The sequence below is a fragment of the Polyodon spathula genome, unplaced genomic scaffold, assembly GCF_017654505.1.
Source record: "Polyodon spathula isolate WHYD16114869_AA unplaced genomic scaffold, ASM1765450v1 scaffolds_1553, whole genome shotgun sequence".
Taxonomy (NCBI): domain Eukaryota; kingdom Metazoa; phylum Chordata; class Actinopteri; order Acipenseriformes; family Polyodontidae; genus Polyodon; species Polyodon spathula.
The window spans coordinates 1-25,000 of record NW_024473030.1 but is presented as its reverse complement, the minus strand read 5'-3'; the positions used below and the strand labels follow the sequence as shown (position 1 = coordinate 25,000).

Genomic DNA, 25,000 nt, shown 5'->3' with positions numbered 1-25,000 from the left:
TCTCTTAATTCAGATGGGCAGGCCAAATCTGATTTTAAGACAGAAATGGATGCAGGTTCAGACGGAGGTATAATTAGGGCTTGTTTTTCAGGATCTTGCCCTGACACTTCTCATCTCTTTTAAGAATTCAGTTGATCCTTGTCAAGCCGTTCGTGTCTCTCAATCACACAGCTGAGAAATGCCTTCACTGTAAAACTGTGCCCGTTGCTTCTATATCCCTGATTACTGATTGAATTTCTCACACCCAGAGTTTCTTTCATGCAGGTGGGTAAAGGATATATGTGACCCATCTTGTCTGAATACGTTTGCACACTGATCCAGCGCCCCATATATCAGTCACATGAGCTGTCCCTTTTAAAGGACAGGCCAGCCCTCTGTTAATCCCACATTGTGTTCTGGCCTTCAGAGGGACATCACTGTATAAAAGCTTATGATGTTGTGAGTTCTCAAGAAAGACACGCGAGTGCTGTGATAAATTGCGCTAGAAAAGAACCAGACGGAGATGGATCACACCAGTAAAACTGAGCAGAGAGTCCCGACTCAATACTATTGACCCGGTCAAGCTGTAACAAGCATGTGTGTGGGTTGATGAGGGGCAATCTTGCATCTTCACCGCATCACCGTTTTCTTCAGAGCCGGGCTAGGATTTATAGAAAGGTTAACCGCCTCTTCAATTTGCAATGCTTGTGACTTAGGAGAGAGAGAGGATTGAGAGAGACAGGGACCTCGGTTAAAAATCGATAGCAAGAAGAAAAGAACGAACCTCCGCCGGCTTGATTAAAAACGCAGCCGGAGAAAGCGCCCTCACAGCCCCGGGCTGCACCCTCTGTCCCTTTTCCTTTTTGTGACAGCAGGGGTGATGAAATGCGACGGGGTGACAAGATACGTGCCCATCCCTAAAAGGCAAGGTTGTATTTCCAAACACAGACTTGTCAGGACATTGCAAGGCGTTGTCGGTTTAACGCCCCGGGTGCAGCTGATTTGGCCAGTATGGGCGAGGTGTAGGCAGGGCTGTTTCCGTTCCTAGCCTCATTTTGTCAGGTATAAACGTTGCCTGTGTAAATTCTCCAGCAGGTTAGCACCGAGAGGTGTATTGCAATACAGTTAGGGTCAGCACCCATAATTCTGCAAGCACTGCGAGACAGAACAGGATTGTGAAACTGCCTTTGAACTGCAGGAAATCTACACGTGGATTGAGAGCTAACCCTCTGCTAGATCCATTCTGCTGATTGATTATCTCTAGGCAGCGTGACCATATAATCGCTTTTTATTAATTCAATAAATAAATACCGTGCCATCATCAATATTTATTTTAGCAATAGTTTAAAATCTATATTTTAAAGAGCCTTTATAGTTAACAGTATATCGCCTTCTCCTGCTCAAATCATTAAAAGTTAGTGCATCAGCTGTTGACTGTCTAACACCAGACAGCGTGAACACCCAATCCCAGTTATTTAATTGGGAGAGTCGGTGTTAATTAGAGCAAAATATTACTAAATGAACAGGTTATAAATAGTACCTTTTGAAATATTGATAACTGAAATACTCATTTTATAAAATTATATATATATATATATTCAATAAACCTACACACGTGTGTATTCAAGATTTATCACAATCGGATAATTAAGAAGCAGTGTAAATCAAGCCAGTGTTTTAGCGCTCAGTTCACGTCTTCGTTTCTTTCCGTTTAAGATCAACTTGAAAACCGCGTCTCATCCCAAAAGATTGCGGAGTTTTGCGGCCGGGCTGCGACCCTATCCTACTCAAACCAACTTGAATGACAGCGTTGATATATAAAGATTATATGCTTGGCTACCTGAAGCCAAAGTAGTGTTTTAACAAAGTGCTAACTAATAATATTATTTTAGTTTTTTTAACACTGGTGTTTCATACAGCCGTGAGCAAATTTATCACAACACCTCATCGATCTCTGTAGATTTGATTTGCTGTGCGTCTGAAATAGCTGTAGTCTTGCTGTAAATTAAATACTGTGCATAGATAGCTAGATAGATAGAGAGAAAGAGGGAGAGATAGATATAGACAGACAGAGAGATAGAGAGAGGGTTGAGATAGATAGATAGATAGACAGACAGACAGGGACAGATGGATAGATAGACAGATATAGATCGATAGATACAGACAGACAGACAGATCAAATGTTTATTGGGGAAATTACAAAAACATATCAGTTTAAATCAGTTGGAATATAATAGAACAGTTCCCCAAATTTAAGTATAAAGAGTTGTGTGTGTGAAGTTGTGGGCTGGATTTGACAGGCTGTGACGAAGTTTGTTTTGTTCGGCTGATTTTCCCCTCCCTGTTCACACAAAAAGTAAAGTCGAGCTCGGGTGTGAATTTCGCCCCCTGTGAGACTAGCTGCTACACGCTCTCCAGAGGGGCGAAGGCACTGCGCCATGTTTGTTCAAACCTTCAAAAACAGAAACAGCTGGAGTTTTTTTTTGGCACAAACAGCAACTACATTCCTAAATTCCAAACCTGCGCTCTTACTCTGTTACTCAGTGAACTGCGTCCTCCCTCATCTTAAGAGAAAGGGTGCGCCCTCCAGTCCAGGGCAGGCCGAGACACGGAGACTGAACTGCTCCCTCCCTCCCTCACCCCCCTAAGAGAAAGGGGGCTCCCTCCAGTCCAGGGCAGGCTGAGACACGGAGACTGAACTGCTCCCTCCCTCCCTCACCCCCCTAAGAGAAAGGGTGCTCCCTCCAGTCCAGGGCAGGCCAAGACACGGAGACTGAACTGCTCCCTCCCTCCGTCCCTCACCCCTCTAAGAGAAAGGGTGCGCCCTCCAGTCCAGGGCAGGCCGAGACACGGAGACTGAACTGCTCCCTCCCTCCCTCACCCCTCTAAGAGAAAGGGTGCGCCCTCCAGTCCAGGGCAGGCTTGAGGCACGGAGACTGAACTGCTCCCTCCCTCTCATCTTAAGAGAAAGGGTGCTCCCTCCAGTGGAGGGCATGCTTGGAGACTGTTGTTAGAATACTTACAATGTCTTTCTATTAGTTTGCAGTGAATCAGTCTAGTGCTGGCACCACATTTATCACCACAGAACAGATAGCTAAGCAGAGGGAGGCAGCCTTTTCCTTAGGGGGTAAATGTTCCTTGTAATTCAAATTCTGTGCACTTATGTATTTTGTATTTTTCCATCCTTATCCATGTGTATATAGATATATCTCCATAAAATTAAATGGCCAAAATAACTAATCCATATACCTTATCAATAGCAGTGCAGAGAATTTGAAATCAGCCACATGCTACAGTATTCTATCGACTAAACGAGCGACACCTAGAACAGGCAATGCATTTATTTCCACACAGTGTCTGTCTCCCTCTCGTCAGAATGATTTACTTTACTGACGTGTGTGCGTGTGTGTGCGTGTGTGTGTGTGTGTTTTGCATCACCTAGAATATTTTGAGACATGATTTTAAACAAAAGCAAAAACAAAACAAAAAACTATATAAACCTAATTTGGATCTCTTATTAAAGAAAGAAACTACAGAAGGATCATCTCATAAAAGCCATGAGAGTATACAGCAGCATTTCCTGTTAGATTTGGTTAGGGTCTGGTCAATGCAATCTTGCTTTAGTTCCACAGATAGTTTTTAATGTGGTGAGTTTGCTTTTCGTGTTTGCTCTTCTGCTCCCTGCATTTTTTTTTTTTTTTTTGGCACGCTGGCCGTGAATTCTCTGAAAAGCAGACAGACCAAACACTGCAGACCTAGCTGCTGAATTAAAAAATCTAATCCCCACCCCCACCCCAAATCTGTCTCCATAGTTACGGCTGTCCCTGTTTGTGATCGGGCTTGAAGAGTAAACAGAATCGGTCGAGTTTTACCTTTTTAATGATGGGTCCTGTTCTCTTTGCACAGATGTTGTCTGTGTTGAGTTGCTTTGACTGGGAGTTTGAGTCGTTTTCACTGAGAAAGAGAAAGTGAAAGGGAGGCTCTTATACTCTCTTGACATCCTCCCTCTGCTCTGTGCTGGTGGAGCAGTGAAAGAGAAAGAGAAAGGGAGGCTCTTATACTCTCTTGACATCCTCCCTCTGCTGTGTGCTGGTGGAGCAGTGAATGAGAAAGGGAGGCTCTTATACTCTCTTGACATCCTCCCTCTGCTCTGTGCTGGTGGAGCAGAGCAAGAGAAAGAGAAAGGGAGGCTGTTATACTCTCTTGACAGCCTCCCTCTGCTGTGTGCTGGTGGAGCAGCGAAAAAGAAAGAGATGTTTTCGTGGCTATGGGAGTGATTAGCGGTCTTGTTAAAACTGCAACATGCTTCCTTCAATCTGTGCTGGGGACAAGAGAGCAGGCGTGAGTCATCCAGAGCACTCTCTCCTCAGCCTGCCCCCCGGGATTTCAGTTCACTGACTTCAGCATCCCGGATTGCCAGGAATGTTCTTCCCAATCTCGGCGTGGGAACTTGCTGGGACGTGTTGCCGGGTCATTCGTAACAGTCCCTGTTTACAGTCACAGACAAAAAGTACCGGCGCCCTACACTGGATAGAAAAGATGATCTTTATACTGGAGATACATGAGCCTCGGTGCTCCAGTGGTTAAAGAAAGGGGCTTGATACCAGGAGGCTCAAATCCCGGCTCAGCCACTGTGACCCTGAGCAAGTCGCTGAACCTCCTTGTGCTCCGTCCTTCAGATGAGACGTCAAACAAACGAGGTCCTATTGGAAGAGCTAGTGATGATTCACAGCTATCCCCCTAGTCTCTGTAAGTCACTTTGGATAAAAAAGTATCTGCTTAATGACTAATTAATAATGCATTGGAGTTAATAATAGCTTATTAGGGCTGTAGTAATTAGCACAGACTGCCTTTGATCAAGACTTTATTGTCCTGGTTTTCCAGATTGCATTTATGATGGTGAGTAGCGATTCAACCATTTTATTTGAAGTGAGTGTATGTTTAAGGGAGATGGTTTAAGATTTTCGCGATCTGCACAAACCTGGAAACGTCTGAGTGCCCCATTGTCCCCGCTAATGGGTTTTACGATCGGTTTTATTATTATTGCCGATTTATCGAGTTTTAAATCCTTCTCTATCCTTTGAAAAAAAGGGTCTTTCAGAGTTAAAAGCAGTTTGGAGTTCTGACTCTTTCTAAAAGCCTTGAATATCGTTTTTCTTCGTGGACCGTTCGGTTTGCAGATTTCTTTTCATCCTTCCGAAAATGCTCGGTGTTCAAACGCTGCGTGAAATGGATTTAGAGGCAAAAAAAATAACGATCGTGGTTTGTACGGCGAAAAGCCTTATGAACAAATAAATCACTGAGAAATCTGATCCCTGAACAATTGCTGCTGTCAGATTCAGCAAATATCTGATGCTGAAGGATAAAAACCCAGCCCGAAATGTTTGCAACCCCCCCTCCTCCCCCCCTTCCAAAACCGCTATTTCTCTATCGGACACGGCAGTGCTTTTACACGGGCAGTTTCAAACGAGCTATTTAAAATGTGTCAGCTTTCATTGCCAGTACAAACGACCCTAATTTAACCACTGAGGCAAAATAATGACTTCAAGATATTTGCTGCGTTATCAGACCCTGGAGAACAAACATAGAGCTCGGCCGGGTTTTAACCCTTTCAGCACTGCGTTTGGGTTTTGTAATGACTCTGCAGGGGTTGTTTTGTAAATCAGATCTTATCCTGAAGGAAGGAGGGACGCAAAAGGCAAAGTGGTGTAATCATGCAACTGGAAAATGGAGATCGAACTGCTCCCTCCCTCACTCCCCCTAAGAGAAAGGGTGCTCCCTCCAGTCCAGGGCAGGCTTGAGGCACGGAGACTGAACTGCTCCCCTCCCTCACCCCCCTAAGAGAAAAGGCGCTCCCTCTAGTCTAAGATGAACTTTGTATCCTTACCAAAACCACAAAATAAACACTTGCAGTTACAAGCGCTGTCATTCCTCTGCTCCTCGCTCCCGCTCGCTCAGAAATCTTTTCTCTGCACATATGAAAGCATTTTTTTTTTCCTATGGTTTCTGCCAAAAAACCTGCAGGGTTCAGCCCAGGCCAGCGCTAAATCAATCCCGCTTGTGACATCCTGAAAGTCCTTTGAAGGATTTTCCAGCTCCCCATGTCGCTAGAGCATCCCTTTACCCCTCTGGATTCCCGTCAGGAACAATTAGCCATCACAGATCCCAAGCCAAACGATTCAGTCGTTTAATTAGCACTAAAGATGACTTTCCCAGGCGGGCTTGCAAGCAGGAGCTGTTTATTTTTATATGCTGTGCAAATCATTTTGCTCAGAGCTAGTCTGGTGACAAGGTACTCTTAGTTATGTGTTACTACAAATTCCAGTGTGCAAATAACACAGAGATTCATAGCATAATAATAATTCTTGTGCAAGAAATGTGTTTTAGTGCCTTCAGATTTAGGACTGCAGCAGTGACTATAACCAGCGTTGCTACCGTTTCCCGAAGGAAGCAGTGATGTATAAGGCGGGTGTAGAAATACCACAAACAGCAGTATATTTTTATAATGCAGAGTTGACGCTAATGTGACTGTTTCTGAATCGGTACAGCAGAATTCACAAATGACCCTCTCGGAAGCTACAGCACTGCCGTAATGTGCATAGTTAAGGTTTTCATTGGTTTCTCAATTCACAATGGCCTGGAAAACACAGACCAAAACATTAGAAGCACCCGCCATACCACTGTCAATGGCAGGGGGCAGCTGGGCCACCCTGGGGCGACAGGACGAAAAGATGGCTACGTTTTGTTTTGAAATATAAGGTAACGTTTAATGTGAAATGTTTAATCGCTGGAGGGAACGCCCTTTCTCTTAGGGGGGTGAGGGAGGGAGGGAGCAGTTCAGTCTCCATGCCTCAAGCCTGCCCTGGGCTTTGTGTTGATGCTCATATAGTATCGACTTCTTATTCAACACAAAAATGAATTTTTCTTTAAAAAACGGGCCAATGCACACACACACAGACACACACACGCACAGCTCTTTGTGCCACACTGGGCACAGTTGTGCCCCTCCCCGTTTCAATTAGCAGATTCCATTAGTTGAGCTGGGAAGCAGTCCCGTCAGCATTTCTCTCAGTGACAGGAACGAATGGGGGCTCTCTTAAAGTGCTCCGTCTTTAATTAAATGAAAACTCTTCTAATCTGTCAGTTTGGGACATTTCTGCATTAAGTGTGTGTGTGTGTGTGAAATGCAGAATATGAAACAGCTATTAAATTCACCCTTAAAGTAGCTGCGCTCTTGCGAAATGGTTCCGTCTTCCATCCGCCTCACCTGTTGCGATTTTCTGTTTGTTACACAGGTCTCAAGTGTGGAGTTCTGAAAGAAACACATAGTACCATAAGCATATGTCATTTTAAACATATCTTTCTCTCTCTCTCTCTCACTCTCTCTCTCTCACTCTCTCTCTCACTCTCTATATATATATATATATATATATATATATATATATATATATATATATTCATAGAGTCCAGTGAAAGCTGCTGAATAATGTTCCCTTGTTATACATATTGAATTGCACCCCCTCTATATAGAATGAACCCCCTCAGCTTCATAGAGTCCAGTGAAAGCTGCTGAATAATGTTCCCTTGTTAACATATTGAATTGCACCCCCTCTATATAGAATGAACTCCCTCAGCTTCATAGAGTACAGTGAAAGCTGCTGAATAATGTTCCCTTGTTAACATATTGAATTGCACCCCCTCTCAGCTTCATAGAGTCCAGTGAAAGCTGCTGAATAATGAATATTGAACACCCCCTCTATATAGAATGAACTCACTCAGCTACAGTTGCAATGGTAGCACAAGGGCACAGCGGGGTTGCCATTGGTAGAATGGGACCACAGCTCTCTCCAGCACACAGCGTCTGTCTAGTGACACGCTGCAGGCACACGCCACGATCAGCATCACATTCGCTGCTGTTTCTTCAGGTTAATAAGCTGGGATTGCAAAAGACTGTCTCCCCCCCCCCCCGCCCCCTGCACAATGCGATCTTGCCAGCATTAGAATCACAAAGGATCAGTTTTTATTAAAATTTCACACTTCGTTCTGGGTTTAATTCCATTAGAATATCCATCACGCTGTAATTCGCCGCTCCCAGGCTAATGTGAATGTGCGACGAGAACGCGGCGCTCGCGTTATTAATGTCTCCTGGGTCTTTTTTTTTTGTTTCAGCCGCGGGGCAGTTTGGCAGAGGTTATTGATCACTGTTAACGCACCTCGCCCCTCGGTATGCGTTGACGCTGGGGGCTCTTTTAAAATAGATTGCCAGCCTGTTAGCTTCCTGGAGAGGGGGGGCGGGGGGAGAAGGACGAGGTGCAGGGTCGTTAATTCAGTGAGCCGAGTCTAACGACTGGAGAACTCATTAAAGGAGCATTTAGTAAAACTGCAGGAAAATGAAGCTAGGAATAGAAGATAGCGTCCAGGGGAATTCTAATCGTGTTCTGTTCCCGAGAATGCCGTTCACAAAAGGAGGAGACTTGATTAACGGGACGCTTATCAGATAGCATCAGATTATTTATTTCTAAGTTTATTAGAATTTATTTAATTTTATTTTTGCTGTATTTTAAAGTTTGCATTCGGAGTCGTGCAGATAAGCATATTGTAGATTATTTTATTTATTAATTTATTTTTGATAAAGCAGGCACTAAACAAACCGAACTGACAACACAGCCTGCTTTAAAGGAAAAAGCTAGTGGAAGCACAGTAAAAAGCATAGGCAAGCATTGCAAAGTGCATGGTAATGCTTATTTTTTTTTAAAAACACAGCAAACCCAGATATGCATGTATACATGTGGGAAATAATGTTTTTTTTGTTGTTGACAGGAGGTGAGGACGGTTCTTTCGGAAGATCCTGTGGCAGGGGCTGCCTCCGCCCCTTTTCCTCCTCTCCTGGGACGGTGTGAGATTCTGACGGCTCTGGCTGTCTCTGCTCCAGCCCGTACTCAGACACGGTGAGCGGTTCGAATCCTGTTTGGGTGTCTGTGAGGCAGCTTCCTTCCCAGTGGAGATCAGCCCTGTTTACACACAGAAGCAGAGCCCAGAGATAGCAGGAGAAAGTTTTATGGAATTAGAGGTTGGCAAATCAGGGATGCTCATCTATCCTTCCAGTTTCATGTTTAGTTACACAGCTCTGGCCAAAAGTTTAGCATCATCCCCTGTAGAATGAACTCATTTTGCTTCGTAAAGTTGAATGAAACCAGCTGGATAATGTTAACACACCGCTTTGCAGTTTTCCCCATATATTTAAGGAAAAACTACCATGAAATCTAACATGAAATACTGTACTGCTATTATTATGGCTATCTTTCGGCATCCATCCATCTATCTCTGTCCATCTCTATCTGTCCATCTATCTCTCCATCCACCAATCCATTAATCTATCTATATCCATCCGTCCATCCATCTCTATCTGTCCATCCATCCATCCATCCATCTATCCATCCATTCATTTCTATCCTTCCATCCATCTATCTCTATCAATTCATCCATCCATCCATCTATCTCCATCCATCCATCTGTCTAATCTCAGTGTAGGTCTGTTGTATAGACACACATTCCCTGTTATGCATTTTCTATGGTTTGATTGGGGTTAACTGGACCTTTAATTCCATCAGTTTCTCATTCTTACGGACTGGATCAATTGTAAAATAGTCTAAAAACACCTGTATGTTACTGGTTCCAACAGAAGAATTGCAGGAGCCGTAATTAATAACTCTCAAAGACGAACAAAACCATGCGGTCTTTAAACAGAGAGAGAGAGAGAGAGAGAGAGAGAGAGAGAGAGAGAGAGAGAGCAACAAAAGCCATCCATCAATGTCACTTCCGTGCGGATTGTGCGGTCTGGTAAAGTGTCGCCGTTATGTCATCGGCAGCACGAATTTGATCAATGCACTCTCCTCGTCGAATTTGAAATTCTCATTAGTCCGTGTTGTGGGAGAAGTCTTGCAGCCATTACTCTTGTGCAGCTGACACAGGGAAAGGGAGAAGGGGGAGGACAGGGGCGGCTGTGATAGATGAATTAACCGCGGGACTTGGTTAGATTTCGAGTAATCAAACTGGGCTGGATTTACACTCTAATTTCTCTGCTTTCATCACGATTTTAAGAATCTTCTTTTTTTTTTTTCAGATGCATGTGACGTACAAGTTTCTCAGCCCAGGTTTAAATCTGCGATTTTTTTGGCTAGAAAGGTAATTTAAGGGCTTAGGTCGGCCAGGGTGTCCTCGGCTTGCCGCGCACCAGCGCCCCTCTGTGGTCTGGCCTGGCCCCTGCGGGCGTGCCTGTAAGCTGCCCGGAGCTGTCCTCTGACACTGTAGCTCTGAGGCTGGCTGCACGGTGAGTCTGCAGCGTGGAAAGAAGCGGGCGGCTGACGGCACGCTCTTCGGAGGACAGCGTGTGTTCGTCTTCGCCCCTCCCGAATCAGCGCGGGTCGCGCGCCCCCCGGGGGGGTGGTAGCAGTGAGCTGAGCCTAAAAATAACTAGCTGTTCCAAATTGGGGTTAAAAAATGATACCAGTCTCCTTTAACTGTTCAGAGGCAGCTTGAGAAGCAGCTTTTTCATTTCCACGCCCCGAGAGTCTGCCCCTTTGTGAAAATGTGACACCTTGAGAGAGAGCTGATAAATGGAGCCCTGACTCGTCAGCGCGATCAATCTCTGCACAGAGCTTGGCTTAATCGCCAGACAGCTTGGGCTGGCGTTACTCGAGGCTTGCTGGCTACCGGCATCCACACTGTCTGCTCAGCTCTCCCACGTACTGTTGCATTTGAAAATCTTTCTTCAAAGTGCTTTTCTTCAGCAGCTAAGCTTCCCTGCCCTGGATCCTGCTGCCCCATGCTAACTTGCACTTAGAGTCCTAATAAGAATCCTAGGTCCCATACACAGAGGAAACCTAGAATTCTAAGTGATGCAAAGCTTTTGGCTTTGTGGAGCAGAATGCTCGAAGTGGCCAGACCCTGGCTCCACTGGGAAAAATGACTAGGGTGGTTTTTAAAAGGCTGTTTACAGGTTCCAGAGATAGCAAGACAGCTCCAATAGAGATACACGCCAGCGTTATGAGCGATCAACTTAGAGATGAGCTTTGACAGGTGTTATAGTGTCCTGCCCCCCTGCCGCGCACACACACAGTCACACACACACACACGCGCGCGCACACAGCACTGTGTGTTTCATTTGATCACCTCCAGTGTAGACATATCACTGCAATCTCTCTGCTCCTGCCTCTTTGGGGAAAACAAATGACAGGGGTTGAATATGAGAGAGAGGGAGAGGGAGAGGGCGCTTGAAACATTTTCATTTCGATTGTTTGGCTGTCAGGGAGAAATGAGGTAGCAGGAGAGGGTGGGGATTGCTGCAAGGAGGAATGAGAGAAAGGGAGAGGGGAGAGGGAGAAGAGGCGGAAAGGAGAGAGGAGAGGGGGTGAAGGATAGGGGAGAGCGAAGGGGGAGAGGAGAGAGAAGGGAGGGAAAAAGGGGAGAGGAGAGGGTGGACAGGGGTTTGAGAGAGGGAAAAGGAAGTGAGAGACAGGGGCAGTGAGGAAAAGAGGGATGGGGAAAGGTGCAAAAAAGAGGGAAAGGGAGACGGAGTGAAAAATAATGATTCTTGATTTCAAAGGTTGGGATTATTTTATGTAGGCAGTTATTATTATTTTGTTACTGTACATAAGAGGAAAGACTTGCCCAGTGTTGAGCGCTTTGATACCAATGTGCCTGTACTGTACAGTAAAAATAAACCCTTCAAAAAAACAATAGAAATTAAACCACAAAGAGCTGATTGGACAGGCTGGGAGGTCGAAAGGTCGGCAGCGGTACCCTGGAATTTTGGCTGCGTTCCAAAGTGATCGATAGTTTTGAGTTCAAGGGTGATGGATTAACTTTTGATTTAATTTCGTGCGGCGCTTGGAGACGAGTGCAGCAGCATGCCATCGACTTTTATCAGAGCTCTTCTAGGAATATCAATGACAATCTGCCCTCCCTCCCTCCCTTCCTCCTCCCTCCTCCCCTCTCGTTTTTCAATGTCATAGGAGTCAAAACCAAAGCGATCAGAATCGTCAAAAACTCGATCACCCCGCCCTGCTGCTGCGGTCCTAAATCTGAAGGTATATTTTCTGAAACAAGAATCATTATCAGAATTCCTGTTTTAATTGCATCTTGAGCTTTGAGCGACAGCTAGAACAGGCATCCTCGTGTCTACAAGTGTTTCCACACAGGGTCTGTCTCCATCTCGTCAGAATGATTTACTTTATTGACGTGTGTGTGTGCGTGTGCGTGTGTGCGTGTGTGTGTCGGTGGCTTGGTCCTCGTCCCTGCGCTGTTGCTGTCGTCTTCGTCTGCATTTTTTAACCTTCTTAAAGATAATAGAAGTTCCTGATGCTCTTTCCATTGACTTGCTGAATCAGAGAGCTGAGCGGGAGATGGGAGTCATGTATGAATATATATGTATATATATAATATTTTTCAATGCCAGAATTGGAGGTTTGGCAAATTCATTTATAAGTAGCAAAAGTTATTTGACTTGTGTGCTGTGTCTCCAGTTGAAGATTGGAATGCACAGTGCGGGGTAAAAGAGTTTTGTAGACCTGGCTTGGAACTGAATTATTATTCGTGTCTGTTCTTGCCGCTCAGTAAAAGCCACTTGCCTTGCAGTGACAAAGACATCGAGAAAGGCTTCCAGTCGAAACGTTGCTCATGGCTTATGAAGTCTCTGTTAGTATTTTTAAATGTAGCTCCGTTCGTGGTTCACAGTTCTGAACGATGCTTGCTTTAATTACAGCACACTGTGGAGAAGAACCAGACTGCGTAAAGGGGAGCCGTGATTGGTCAGCTGTCTGCCAATGACCTTCTTACAAATGGCATCTTTTTTTCTTAGTCCTGTTTCTCAGACTGCACTCTGTCACACAGTGACCACTGCTCAATTGATCACAGGGAGCTCTGTGCAGCATACCAATGCAATGCAATGCAGTGCAATACAATGTGAATTTATTTGTGTAAGGCTCCCTTCACGCCACAGCATCCCAGAGCGCTGTGCAAAATCACAAACACAGCAGGAGAGCTCATGTGTACAACACACTCCCAGCTACAACCGATTATAGAAACACGAAGAACAGATGCCTTCAATTTAGACTTAACCCAGCGTCAACAGGGGTAGAGTTCCACAAGCAAGCAGAAAAAAAAAACAACTTCAGTTGATTTAAGATGATTTATCGGAAGAACTGAGAAGAGGTCTGCGTTTGCTGATCTCAATGAAGGAACAGGAATATATACAGTCAGTAAGTAGTTCTTGGAGATGGGATGGATCTCTGCTGAGCAAGTAGCAGAGAGCGGACTCGGGTTCGAGGGTTATCGCAGAGTCCGGTGCTCATATGATAATGCAATGAATTTCTTGTGTGTGTGTGTGTGTGTGTGTGTGTGTGAGTTTGTGTGTTTCGTTGTTTTTTGCCTTGAAAGAACTACTGTTATAGCACACTTTTTGGGAAAGAAAGAAAGGATTTTCATGAACGAATGAAAGAAAGGAATAAAATAATTATTTTCAGTCCAGGAATAAAGAAAAAAGAAAGGAAAGGCTGAAAAAGAAGGAAGAGTTTTCAGGGAAAGAAAGATTTATCAGAGGAAGAAAAAGAGACAGAAAGAGTGGGAAGTTTTTTTTCTTCCTGTTATTTCAATGATCTCTCTCTTTTAATAGAGGTTTAAATCCGTCTGCAGGTTTGGGAGGACAATAGACTCAGCTTGTTAAAATGCGCGACACAGAAGCAAAAGCAAAATCCCATTTTACTGCCAGTCTGCCTGACTACTCTTATCAGACAACAGAAGACTAAGGGTCACCTCTCTGTCTCTCTCTCTCCCTGTCTCTCTCCCTGTCTCCCTGTCTCTCTCTCTCTCTCTCTCTGTGTGACATGAACACCAAGTCTGCTTGAGGCACAGAGACTGAACTGCTCCCTCCCTCCCTCCCTCCCCTAAGAGAAAGGGTGCTCCTTCCAAGATGTAACTTTATTTATTTTTTCAAGCTCCACTGGCCCTGACAAACAGCCTCAGATTTCACTGGCTGATCAGCTAGAGTTTCCGGCAGCCAGATTTCACAAGCTCTCTTCTCTGAAGCGTCCAGCAGGGCTCTGCTTGGGTGACTTTGTATCTGATAGGCCGCTAATACACCCTCCTGTTAGGATGGGGAGGTAATGGGCCGTGGAGAAAGCTACCTAACATGCCTAATCGTGTTTGAAATGACATTAACGTCCTGGGATCTGATAGGAATTTATCTGTGGCTTTGGAGAGCGAATGTGCAGAGATTAATTCTGACATTGATCTTTTACTTCACTGAGGTCTCAGAGAAGCTGCAATGCAAACATCTGGCTTGCTCGCTCGCTTGACAGCTTTTTTCAGTCAGTGCCGTTGTAGATTTCTCCTCTTTTTTTTTTAACATGTTTATGTGTATGTTAAGTGTTTTAAAGCATGCAAAAAGCATTTCATTTACATTAAGACTGTAGCTATGGAAACACATTTAGCATCAACTAGAATTTTAGAATTGAAGCATCATTTTAAAAACACTACATGAACATCATTTTAGATGTTTCATACGGGGAGCTAGTTTTGCTTCATAGAGTCCAATGAAAGCTGCTGAATAATGTTCCCTTGTTCTCATATTGAATTGCACCCCCTCTATATAGAATGAACTCCCTCAGCTTCATAGAGTCCAGTGAAAGCTGCTGAATAATGTTCCCTTGTTCTCATATTGAATTGCACCCCCTCTATATAGAATGATAAAAAGATCTAAATTATGTTCATGTAGTGTTTTTTTTTTTTAATTATGCCTCAACCCTAACATTCTAGATGATGCAAAACTTTTGGCCCGAGCTACACTTTGCCTGAAGCTCCTGATTCTAAATAGCTTGTTTTTTTTGTTTTTTTTTTTTAGAAGGGGAGTCGTGCCAACACTGAACATCTGGAGAATGCTTCTCTTTTATTTTCTTCTTTTTGGAAAACTTTTCACCCCTGCTTCAGCTGGTTCCAAGCCCAGCATCAATCTCCAGTTACAGGCTGTAAAGGAGATGCTTTAAATATTGCTAAGCAAACTGATGAACCCAGTCCTGTTTTATAAATAACCCCACAGCGGGCTGCTGCTGTTTGGTTTGTGTTCGCTGCGGTGTGAGAGGCAGGCTTGATCGATTCCTTGACATCTCTATTTTTTTTTTTTTTCATTTCTTTTTGCTTTACATTTAATTAACTGGACTTGTTATGCTATCAGCGCCAGTCCATTTTTCAAAGGTGAGGTGAGCGTTCACCATTGATTATTCTGACAGAGTTCAATATTGTTTTTTGAGGGCTGACTGTGATATTTTTTCACATGCATCAGAGCTCTGAAATGGCTTTCAAACGCACACACACACACACACAAAACACACAAACATTTACACATACACAAAAAAACACACATATATACAAAACAGACACACACACTTTGACACACACAGACACGCACACACACACAAATATTATCAATATCTTGAAACACCTATTTTTGCCCTGAGTTTCATTTACTATCCAGCCCGCATTGCACTGATGAGATGAAGCAATTCATGGACGCAGTATGTTTTTTGGAGCTCCAATCATTCAAGAAACAACCATAGATAATATTATAAAACACACATAACAGGATATTAAAGAAACTCATTTATAGCCTCTGCATTTGCACAGAATTCCATTACCTGTATATCTAAGGATGCACGCCCACAGTCTGCATTACCCCGTGTTTATTCCCTGGCCCCATCCTAGCTAACCCATTGCATTCTGTATGCACGGAATACCAAGTTAGAAAAAGACTGACCTCAAAGCAATTAATTACAGTGTCGATAGCAAGTTGACAGTCAGGCAAAGTGACAGCCACTTAGTAAGTCTTAAACAGGGGGCGCGCTTGGTAGAAGCCTCAATCTGTCCAATTAATTTAAACTGCGAGCTGTAATTGTGGATCACGCTGGCGTGTTTAGCTGAAGCAGCGACGGGCAGATTTGAAACGGACGGGTCAGACGTCAGGCTGAAGTAGAGAGGCTTGGGATAAATCTTAATTGCTTTTTTTTTTTTTCAAAGAATGCCAGCAGTCTGCGATCTGTGCATTTAAATGTGTTATTGTGAGTGACCTGTCAGAGGGGACTGATTGGTACAGGGGTGGGGTTGGGTTGGGGGTTGGAGTTGGGGGTTTGGTTGGAGTTGGGGTTGGGAGTTTGGTTGGAGTTGGGGGTTTGGTTGGGGTTGGGGTTGGGGTTGGGGTTGGGTTGGGGTTGGGGTTGGGGTTGGGGTTGGGGTTGGGGTTGGGGTTGGGGTTGGGGTTGGGGTTGGGTTTGGGGTTGGGGTTGGGTTTGGTTGGGGTTGGGGTTTGGGTTGGGGGTTGGGGGGGTTTGGGTTGGGGGTTGGAGTTGGGGTTGGGGTTCGGGGTTTGGTTGGAGTTGGGGGTTGGGTTGGGGTTGGTGTTGGGTTCGGGTTGTGGTTGGGGTTGGAGTTAGGAGTTGGGTTGGGAAGTGGGGTTTGGGGTTGGAGTTGGGAGGAATTTTCTTGAAAATTAATGAAAATAATTTTCAGACAAGGAAGGAAGGATGGAAGGAAGAAAGGAAAAAGAAGGAAGGGGTTTTAGGAAAGAAGGAACAAAAGAAAGAATTGAAAGAAAGAGAAAGAAAGAAAGACTGCAGGCAGAAACCAAAGAAAGAAAGAATTGGTTACAATTCTCAGCCCATCAGCAACTCAACCCTACGTTCTTCTGAGAGATTCTGGGATTTGGCAGCTTGGAGAACTTGGGTGTGTGGGGGGGGGGGCATTTGAGATTATTATTTTTTTAATATCAGAATTGTGTTGCCCTCACGCTCCTGCCAAACCTAACAAAATATTTAAACAACTAATGCACAAAGGAACGACCAACGATGAAGCCGGAATTCAGATGAGCTCAGAGTCATCTGCAAAGCGGCATCAGACATCAAACTGCTTTTCTTTCAAATATCAAATCTTATTTAATATCTTTTTTCACCTTTGCCGTGCCTTTTCAACGTATTTATTACTTCCAAACAGCCACATTGCATTCTGCACTGAACGTTAGTATCTAGAGACAATGCTGCTGGTATTAACAGAGACAGGCGATTGATGAGACAAGCTGAGCCCTTGGAGAGACAGCCTGAGACGGGACAGCGAAGGTCCCGCTGATCTGGAGGGATTGGGAGCTTCTCTGTCTGTGTCGCCTCTATGTCTGGTATTTCCAGTCGCTCAGAGACTACGTGACTACAGTTTGTTTCTGTTGTCTTACTGATAGAAATGAGCTATCCAGCTGTTACTTCACTCAGGTGCAACCAACCGCTAACTACTCTCTTGTACAAGGTCGCTGTGGTTAATTGTTTACCAGACCGGCAAATTGACATTAGAACACACAGACCCAAGACTATCATTGTACAACCCGCCAAATAAAACGCCAGCGTAAGCTCACTGATTGGATGATAAAAACATTTTTAAAAGTTTGTCATTATCAACATTTGATTGGCTGCACACTCCATTCATTGGCGATTTCTCAATTCAAGCTGCGAATGGTATCCTTTGAAATTAACGACGTCGTGGTTGATTCTTTATGTTTTAGTGATTCGTATTGTAATAATTGAGGTCAGATTTAATCGTTATCCATTCACAGCAGTTAGTCTGGCCCCGCTTTCTAGTTGATGAAACTCGCGAGCTACCGGACTGAAATGGACCCAAGTGAATTCTGTTCTCCGTTACCTCCTCTAGGCTCTGCAGGATGCAACAATGAAGCTCTGGTAAAGGAAACTCCGCTGAAGACGGCGCAAACAGCCCCCGCTGTTGAAATGGGTCCCCCTGTCAGAATACATCGCCCCCTGGTGGCCGCCTCTCTCATGCTTTGCTTGGTCCTCCTGACAGATGGCACAAGCTTCCCCAAAGACCTGGAGCCAATCAGCAGAGTCAGCCATCAGTGTGAGTGTCAGACACACCTTGATTTTTGTTTCTCAATTCCCTGTCGCTGTTAAACTCTGAAGCTGTTAACATAACAGTATATCATTGCTCTATCTATCTATCATCTCAGTATACTGTAAATATACATATTCATATATCCTACCTGCTGTACCCTTCCAGTGTTACATCTATCTATCTATCTGTCTATTTCCCCTATATAGTTCCCCTCCCATAATCCAGGCCCTGGTGATATTGTAAGAGTGATTTATTTGATTTTGTACGCGCTGTTTATTGTGACAGACTGCTTTATTTCAGAGAGGATTTCTCGGAGCGTACAGATTTATCTCTGACAAGTTTAGCTGACGCTGGGTCAGTTCAGTACAATATATTACACAGTCTTTAGAAAGCCGTGGGTCCTGCGCTTCTCCAGTCAATTGGAAGACATGCCATACCAAACTTCATCACAACATTTGCAAGCACGCAGGGGGGCTCCACCGTTAAGCAATGTTATATGGAAAAAAAAAAACAAGATTTTAATTAATCAGCATTAATCATTTCCACTGGGTAATTAAAACAGATTCAGGCAATTTTATGATCTTTTTGCAATGTGGTTTAAATGTATCTATCCCACCCCCCACCCCCCCCTCCAGATTCTTTCCTGTATCCCACATTTCAAGGTCTGCGTTCAGACAATGAGACAGTCAGACTAGGGCTGGACTTCCAAAGAATGACTCGAATCAACCAAATGCTGTACATTGCTGCCAGGTGAGTTTAAACACCTGCAGATAACTCTGCAGTACTGACCTGATTCGCACGCGCCCATTACCTGTTCAGACTGCGCTGGGAGATTTACTGATCCGCCCCTCCTGCTCTGCTCTGGACTCGCCTGCCCTCAGCACCGCGGTCCTGGGTCCTCAGCTGATGCGCTATCCTTGCACTATTGCACTGCTAACAGTCACTGTAGATATAACTTGCTGTGATCTTAACTGGCTGCATCCTAGTTCATATTGTATTCTAGCAGTGTTATTATTATACACAGCATCCTAGTTCATATTGGATTCTAGCAGTGTTATTATTATACACAGCATCCTAGTTCATATTGTATTCTAGCAGTGTTATTATTATACACGGCATCCTAGTTCATATTGTATTCTAGCAGTGTTATTATTATACACGGCATCCTAGTTCATATTGGATTCTAGCAGTGTTATTATTATACACGGCATCCTAGTTCATATTGGATTCTAGCAGTGTTATTATTTGCACTTGCTGTAAACTACACTGTGTTTCAATATGAAGCTTGCATTGTAACCCTGCGCTGCCCTGTAACACCTGTGTGAGTCGCCTGGGATAAAGACGTCTTAATAATAATAATAATAATAATAATAATAACACCACCACATAGGTCTCAAATGTGCAGTTTTGAAATAAACACATAACAAAGCAGCCTGTCCTCAAATGAGGACAATGGCACCTAATGCATCAAAGCCAGACTATAAAGTAGATTGCGTTTGATTTTAAAGCATCTTACTTAAAAGTAGAAGTAGTTCATTTTTGGGGTTGGGGGGTGTTCGAACCACTGAGTTAATAACTCCTTGAGTGTCGATAAATCCTTTTTTTTGGGCTCTCCACAGGGAGCAGAGGCAGAGCAGTCCGTCCCCGGGGGGGGTTAACCGCTCTCCTTCTCTCTCTCCTCTCTCTCAGGGACCACGTCTTTGCCATCAATCTGAGCAGCTCTGCCGAGGAGATTCTACCACAGCGAGTAAGCGACCGGAGCCACAGAGGCTGAATCTGTTTCAGAGATTTGAACGGTCGGGTCGTTAATACTGAGAGAGAGAGTTAACGCTTGGGGCTTTTTTTGGAGCAGCTTTTGAAAGAGATTTGTTCGAGCTAGACAGAGCCCTTTAAACAGGCTCTGAAATTGTCTGAAAGCCGAGGGAGCACAAAGCCACTTTTTACAGGATCAGCGGCTTGAAAGCTGGTTCCAGGAGACCCCCGGGGAGACCTAGTTTGAGGTTTGCTGTATCAAACCCCCGAGTCTCCCTGCCTGGTGTGCCGCGCAGCGTCCTGAAACCTACAGTCTCCTGAAACCAAGCTGCAAGCCGCAGAGCAGCGGCTTCGCGTTCCCTTCAGCTTTAAAGGGAGATTGCAATCACATTGCATTTTTAAATTAAATTTTTCTTCTGTTCCTGTTATCTTTGTGCTTTATCCTTGTGAGCGCTTCCTATTGAAATCGTACTGCGTGTTTTGTGTTGAGGTGACTGATCCCAGGAGCTGCTCATCGTCTACAGTAGCCTGCCACAGACGTGTGGAGTGTAGGCAGCCGGGATAGCTTTAGATTAGCCAGCGCCATCTAGTGTACAGCTGGTGTATTGCTGGTAAAACAAAACTTATACCAAAATGAGGCCATTAACCTGCCCCCCCTGCAAACTCTGCCCCCTAGTGGATGTATGAAATACCATTTTATTTAAAATAGATATTTTTTTAAATTTTTTTAGAAGCTATCTTGGAAAACAAAGCCAGAAGATCTGAAGAATTGCGCTATGAGAGGGAAAAACAATGTAAGTCATGTATCAGAATTTTATTTATTTATTTTTTAACTCTACAGAGAGGTTTTCATTGCCCGTTACATACATATTACTTGAAGATTGTATTAACCAGTTCCCTTCTTCTCTATAGGACGAATGTTACAACTACATCAGAGTCTTAGTACCTCGTAATGACCAGACTCTCTTTGCCTGTGGGACAAATGCCTTCAACCCCACATGCCGCTATTATAAGGTAATATATCTGAGCAGCTAATTCAATACAGTCTAGTGCAGAGAACCCAGTGCTGTACTGGGGATCTGAGAGCAGCTAATTCAATACAGTCTAGTGTAGAGAACTCAGTGCTGTACTGGGGATCTGAGAGCAGCTAATTCAATACAGTCTAGTGTAGAGAACTCAGTGCTGTACTGGGGATCTGAGAGCAGCTAATTCAATACAGTCTAGTGTAGAGAACTCAGTGCTGTACTGGGGATCTGAGAGCAGCTAATTCAATACAGTCTAGTGCAGAGAACTCAGTGCTGTACTGGGGATCTGAGAGCAGCTAATTCAATACAGTCTAGTGTAGAGAACTCAGTGCTGTGGATTTTAGACAGATTTTATTCAGTATAGCAGGGAGGATAAGTCAGTTCTGGCAATGTGACAGCCAACAAATTCAATACAGAGAACTCAATACTGAAATTGCTGCAGCCAAAATTTCAATAAGCCATAAATCTGACACATTTAGAAATGAAGAGTAACTTGAGAACTAGAGCTCATAGATTAAAAAAAAAAAAAAAAGACAGAATTTCACAGCCACTCAATCAAATTATAGTTTTATGCATTTTAGGGGGGGAGGGGTAATGGGGGGGGGGGGGGGGGGGGATACTTGCTAACGAAGATGGGAAAAAAAGAGCTGGAAGCTAAATTTATTTTTAATGCTGTTTGGAACGGGAGGGCAATTTATTTGCGTTCGAAATAATTTCCATGAAAATGAATCTCTGCGCTTGGCTTTAGCAGAAGTAATTTAACACTGCCTGTTAAAGAGCATGTCAACTCTACTATCACTGCTAGTCTTTTACAGTCAGCTGAAGCTTACCCACTCCCTCCCAGTCTCTCAGCTCTAAGCACTAGAGCCACACTGCCTCCCTCCCTCCCAGTCCCTCCTCAGCTCTAGAGCCACACTGCCTCCCTCCCTCCCAGTCCCTCCTCAGCTCCACTAGAGCCACACTGCCTCCCTCCCTCCCAGTCCCTCCTCAGCTCCACTAGAGCCACACTGCCTCCCTCCCTCCCAGTCCCTCCTCAGCTCCACTACAGCCACACTGCCTCCCTTCCTCCCAGTCCCTCCTTAGCTCCACTAGAGCCACACTGCCTCCCTCACAGTCCCTCCTCAGCTCCACTAGAGCCACACTGCTTCTCTCCCTCCCAGACACTGAAACCCCAGCGATGGTCCCGCTGTCACTGACCCCTGGTTTGTTTCAGATGGTCTCTCTGGAGCAGGAAGGGGAGGAGCTTCTCGGTCAGGCCCGCTGTCCGTTTGACTCGAAGCAGCCCAACGTAGCCTTATTTGCAGGTAAGCAGGCTGGCAAATCTACAGCAAGGGAAGTCGGTCCAGCGGTTAGAGAAAGGGGTTTGATACCAGGAGGTTCAAATCCCAGCTCAGCCACTGACTCACTGTGTGTGACCCTGAGCAAGTCACTGAACCTCCTTGTGCTCCGTCCTTTATCCAAAACGACTTGCAGAGACCAGGAGGGTGAACTCTGAATCATCAACAACTGCTGCTGCTGCTGCAGAGTCTCTTCCAATAGGACCTCGTTTGTTTGGCGTCTCATCCGAAGGACGGAGCACAAGGAGGTTCATTGACTTGCTCAGGGTCTCACAGTGAGTCAGTGGCTAGGATTGAACCTGGACCCTGCTGGTATCAAACCCCTTTCTCTAACCATTGGATCACCAAGCGTTCTAGGCTAAGAAAAAAGATTCAGTTCATTCATTCTGTCTTCACAACTTCATAACCTGGGGATCGATCGTGCAGCAATGAACGGGCTGTGGATCTGGTTCAAAATCCGCCCCCGGTTTCCTCTTCTCTTCCAGATGGCAATCTGTACTCTGCAACGATGGCAGACTTCCAAGCCAGCGACGCGGTCATCTATCGAAGCCTAGGGGACAGGAGTCCGGTTCTCAGGACAGTGAAGTACGACTCCAAGGTGCTTCGAGGTAATGCCCTTGAGATGCGCTGGCAGAACGAGGCCCCTTTAAGAGTGTTGGTGGAGTTTAGCTCCGTCCACTCGGGAGGAGGAGAGGGAGAGAGAGAGAGCTTCAGCTCCATTGGTGGTGGAGGAGGAGAAGAAAGATGGGCTCCTTATCCTGACCCCCTTAAATGACTCTTTAAATGACATAATTTAATATTGCATGCCAATTAAAGACTGAGAAACTTGTCATAGCTGGAGATTTGTTGCAGCCTTTCTGATTGGTTTTGTTGTTCTGGAAATAAATACAAATCTCTGTATTATAGAAACAGAAAGTATAATGTTTAATTTTGTGTATTTTGTGAGTACAAAGTAAACCCCACATTCTCTGGGAATCTTGAATCCCCATGACGACCAGCTCCGATTTCACTGTGGATTTATTTCCAGCTTGTTAAGGGTTTTGACTGATGCTCTGAGATGTTTGTTTGTTTCTTTTTAATCTCACAGAACCTCATTTTCTTCACGCTGTTGACTACGGAAAATACGTCTATTTTTTCTTCAGTGAAATCGCAGTGGAATACACCACTTTGGGAAAGGTGAGTTACTGTTAGGAAGTCTCTCTCAAAGTCTAATTCTGGCCGAAATGTTTTCAGAAGGAAGGGCAGAGCGGCAGTGATCCCCAGTCAGCACACAAGAGCCAATCTGGGTTCAAGTTAGTCAGTTTCCCAGCATCCTTTGCTAAGCTGTTCGAGCTGGTGTTGTATTGTGGAGCTGCAGGGTGATCACTGATGGTTGTATTGTATGGTGTTGTACTGTGGCGCTGCAGGGTGATCACTGATGGTTGTATTGTGTGGTGTTGTACTGTGGCGCTGCAGGGTGATCACTGATGGTTGTATTGTGTGGCGTTGTACTGTGGCGCTGCAGGGTGATCACTGATGGTTGTATTGTATGGTGTTGTACTGTGGCGCTGCAGGGTGATCACTGATGGTTGTATTGTGTGGTGTTGTACTGTGGCGCTGCAGGGTGATCACTGATGGTTGTATTGTGTGGTGTTGTACTGTGGCGCTGCAGGGTGATCACTGATGGTTGTATTGTGTGGTGTTGTACTGTGGCGCTGCAGGGTGATCACTGATGGTTGTATTGTGTGGTGTTGTACTGTGGCGCTGCAGGGTGATCACTGATGGTTGTATTGTGTGGTGTTGTACTGTGGCGCTGCAGGGTGATCACTGATGGTTGATGGCTGTGGCTCCTCCTCTTGTTTTCCTTGCAGGTGGTGTTTTCCAGAGTGGCCCGGGTTTGTAAGAACGATCTCGGAGGTTCTCCTCGTGTTCTGGAGAAGTACTGGACCTCGTTCCTCAAAGCTCGGCTCAACTGCTCCATCCCGGGGGACTCCTTCTTCTATTTCGACGTCCTGCAGTCGCTAAGCGCCGTGGTGGAGGTGAACGATCGCCCTGCAGTCGTGGGAGTATTTTCCACGCAGGCAAACAGGTACAAGCGCGATCCACGATTTATTTGTATCTACTGATGCATGCATATATATATATATATATATATATATATATATATATATATATATATATATATATATATATATATATATATATATATATAAAATATTACAATGAGCTTCTCACAGTGGCAGCGTCTTACTTCAACTGAAGTCGCTGTTTGTTCGTCAATTTAAAATGGCTTCAAACGAAAGCAGTCGATCAAACGCAGTTATGATGTCTCTACTCTAAAATATCAATTCCAACGGATGTCGATTGCAAAAAGGCTTTGGAAATGGAACTGGAATTGGCAAACAAGAATTGATCTCCCCCCCCCACTCTTAACAATCTTAATTGGAAGCTTGCTGTGTGGGCATCATTGTCTCAAAAACCTGCCCTTCCATCTCATTATAAAAAGCTCTCTGTCTGAGAAAACAGACTCTTCTCTCAAATGCAGCTGCGATGAAGATCGAACTTGTGCCATCTTCAATAGCGGCCTTTTGTTCGTCAGTACAAAAGTAATTTATTTTTTATTCCTGTTAAAGGCTCATTTAGCAGACGCTTTAAATCAAAGCTGCTGCTGCAGAGTCACTTCCAATAGGACCTCGTTTGTTTGACGTCTCATCCAAAGGACGGAGCACAAGGAGGTTCAGCGACTTGCTCAGGGTCACAGTGGCTGAGCCGGGATTTGAACCTCCTGGTATCAAGCCTCCTGTTCTCTAACCGCAGGACCACCAAGGTCTCCGTGGCGCGAGGAATGCTGTGAACTCCTCACTCGTTATAAATGTGTTCTGATGCCTCACAGTGTGAGTCACATCTCTTCAGATCTGTATTAGTAGTCTGTTGTTAGCGGTTCCTCCTTCATAGGCTGGTATCTGTGAAGTGCAGTGAAAGGACTCATTA

General features: G+C 44.7%; 1 protein-coding gene across 7 annotated transcripts; it reads left to right on the top strand.

Moving 5' to 3' along the window:
- Positions 1-8,146: 8,146 nt before the first annotated feature.
- LOC121309870 (semaphorin-6D-like) lies at positions 8,147-24,158 on the top strand. 7 transcript variants are annotated; one of them, XM_041243030.1, is made up of 12 exons: positions 8,147-8,203; positions 8,800-8,927; positions 14,879-15,228; positions 17,719-17,922; positions 18,552-18,666; positions 19,606-19,663; positions 20,400-20,462; positions 20,581-20,682; positions 21,907-21,997; positions 22,516-22,638; positions 23,118-23,206; positions 23,881-24,158. In XM_041243030.1, exons 4-12 carry the CDS (start codon positions 17,796-17,798, stop codon positions 24,133-24,135), a joined length of 1,023 nt encoding a protein of 340 aa, XP_041098964.1. In that variant the 5' UTR covers positions 8,147-8,203; positions 8,800-8,927; positions 14,879-15,228; positions 17,719-17,795; the 3' UTR covers positions 24,136-24,158. The 7 variants fall into 7 exon arrangements, with proteins under 7 accessions (XP_041098964.1, XP_041098963.1, XP_041098965.1 ...); XM_041243029.1 differs by lacking the exon at positions 14,879-15,228 and adding an exon at positions 11,994-12,068; XM_041243031.1 differs by lacking the exon at positions 14,879-15,228 and adding an exon at positions 10,103-10,164.
- Positions 24,159-25,000: the final 842 nt, after the last annotated feature.

Bases quoted from the DNA above. Each gene is read 5' to 3' on its own strand.
- LOC121309870 (XM_041243028.1), top strand. From the start codon at position 17,796: ATGGGTCCCCCTGTCAGAATACATCGCCCCCTGGTGGCCGCCTCTCTC. The intron at 21,998-22,515 runs GTAAGCAGGCTG...CTTCTCTTCCAG, and splicing joins CAACGTAGCCTTATTTGCAG to ATGGCAATCTGTACTCTGCA. The intron at 22,639-23,117 runs GTAATGCCCTTG...TTAATCTCACAG, and splicing joins CGACTCCAAGGTGCTTCGAG to AACCTCATTTTCTTCACGCT.